We start from the raw sequence: 1462 nt of genomic DNA on the forward strand, positions 1-1462 counted from the left end.
TAGTTGACGCTATTCGCCCATCTCTGCTTTGTTGTTCCTCCGAATGTGCTGTTGTTGATACATGGCGGGGGGCATGGAGTAGGGTATGGTGCGCCCAACCACATCGTTGGCATACCTGATCCGATGTACAATCAGCAGTGATGTGGGACCTGGCCAGACAATTCAGACAATATTTATTAATCCGGACCTCTCGTTTCCGCTGTTCCACATTCATTGCCAAGAAGGTTTTACAATACTTCAAAGGATGGAATCTGTAACAGATGCGACATTGATGGATACTAGCATTTGTGCGAGACCTGTGGAGTAAACTATTATTAGTACTGAGCTAAATAAGGAGTGAAATATTAGCGTGTTGATGTGTGTATTGGATGTGTGTTAGTATATGTGTATATGAATGAATATTTAATAGGAAATTAGGAGTGAGGAATTTGGAGACTGATTTATGTGGTTTTCTAAGAGTTTTGTGCCGAATTAACTGGAAGAATGCAGAGTTTTGTAATAGCCCTAGTTATCATCCCTACTTGAGTTCGAATGTCTGCAACTCTAACTAAACCATCGTTACCGAAGTATACTTTTACGACTCGACCTAATCTCCATTCATTAGGGGGAAGTAAATCATCCTTAACAACGACCAGTTGACCTACACATAAATTTTCTTCTGAATTTTGCCACTTGTATCTCTTTTGAAGTTCCTTGAGATATTCATCTTTCCATCGTTGTGCGAATTGATGGTGTATGAATTTTAATTTTTCCCACCTATCTCTTAAGGTAAGGGTTTCCATAGGAGCTTCTGGAAGAGACAAGAGAGGTGCGCCGCGTAAAAAGTGGCCAGGAGTGAGAGCTAATAGCTCATTTGGGTCATCGGACATAGGAGATAAAGGTCGTGAATTCAAGACTGACTCAATTCGGGTTAAAAGGGTAGTGAATTCTTCAAACGTGTATTTGCTATTCTGTGTTATTTTTTTAAAATGACTCTTAAAAGATTTCACCCCAGCTTCCCATAATCCTCCCATGTGAGGGGCATTAGGTGGAATAAAGGACCATTGAAAACCTCGAGATGCATAATTTGCTGCGATATCTTCAGACGCATTTTTAATAAAATTCTCATACTCCAATCGAAGAGTTCGTTCAGCACCTACGAAATTTGTTCCGTTGTCAGACATGACCTTCTTCGGTAATCCTCTACGCCCTACAAACCTGGTGAATGCTGCTAGGAACGAGCCGGTAGTTAAGTCTGAACATAGCTCAAGATGTACAGCTTTTGTACAAAAACAAACAAAAACACAAACATAAGACTTGTGATATGGTGCATTCCTAATGACTGATGTTTTTATGGAAAATGGCCCTGCAAAATCTAAACCGGTGAATGTAAACGGAAGTGAGAAAGAACTTCTCTCTAATGGTAAGGCTCCCATTAGTTGTGATCTTACTTTCTGTTTATAGCGAATGCATGTGTGACATT

The 1462-nt window shown here is 40.2% G+C and overlaps 1 protein-coding gene across 1 annotated transcript; it reads right to left on the reverse strand.

The window, feature by feature from the left end:
- Positions 1–572: 572 nt before the first annotated feature.
- Positions 573–1163, reverse strand: LOC124421223 (the record flags this gene model as incomplete). The annotated part of the gene is made up of 1 exon (XM_046956085.1): positions 573–1163. A coding segment is annotated over exon 1 (591 nt), but the record flags the coding sequence as incomplete, so codon positions are not given.
- Positions 1164–1462: the final 299 nt, after the last annotated feature.

The sequence above is a fragment of the Lucilia cuprina genome, unplaced genomic scaffold (assembly GCF_022045245.1).
Source record: "Lucilia cuprina isolate Lc7/37 unplaced genomic scaffold, ASM2204524v1 Scaffold_6604, whole genome shotgun sequence".
Lineage (NCBI taxonomy): Eukaryota > Metazoa > Arthropoda > Insecta > Diptera > Calliphoridae > Lucilia > Lucilia cuprina.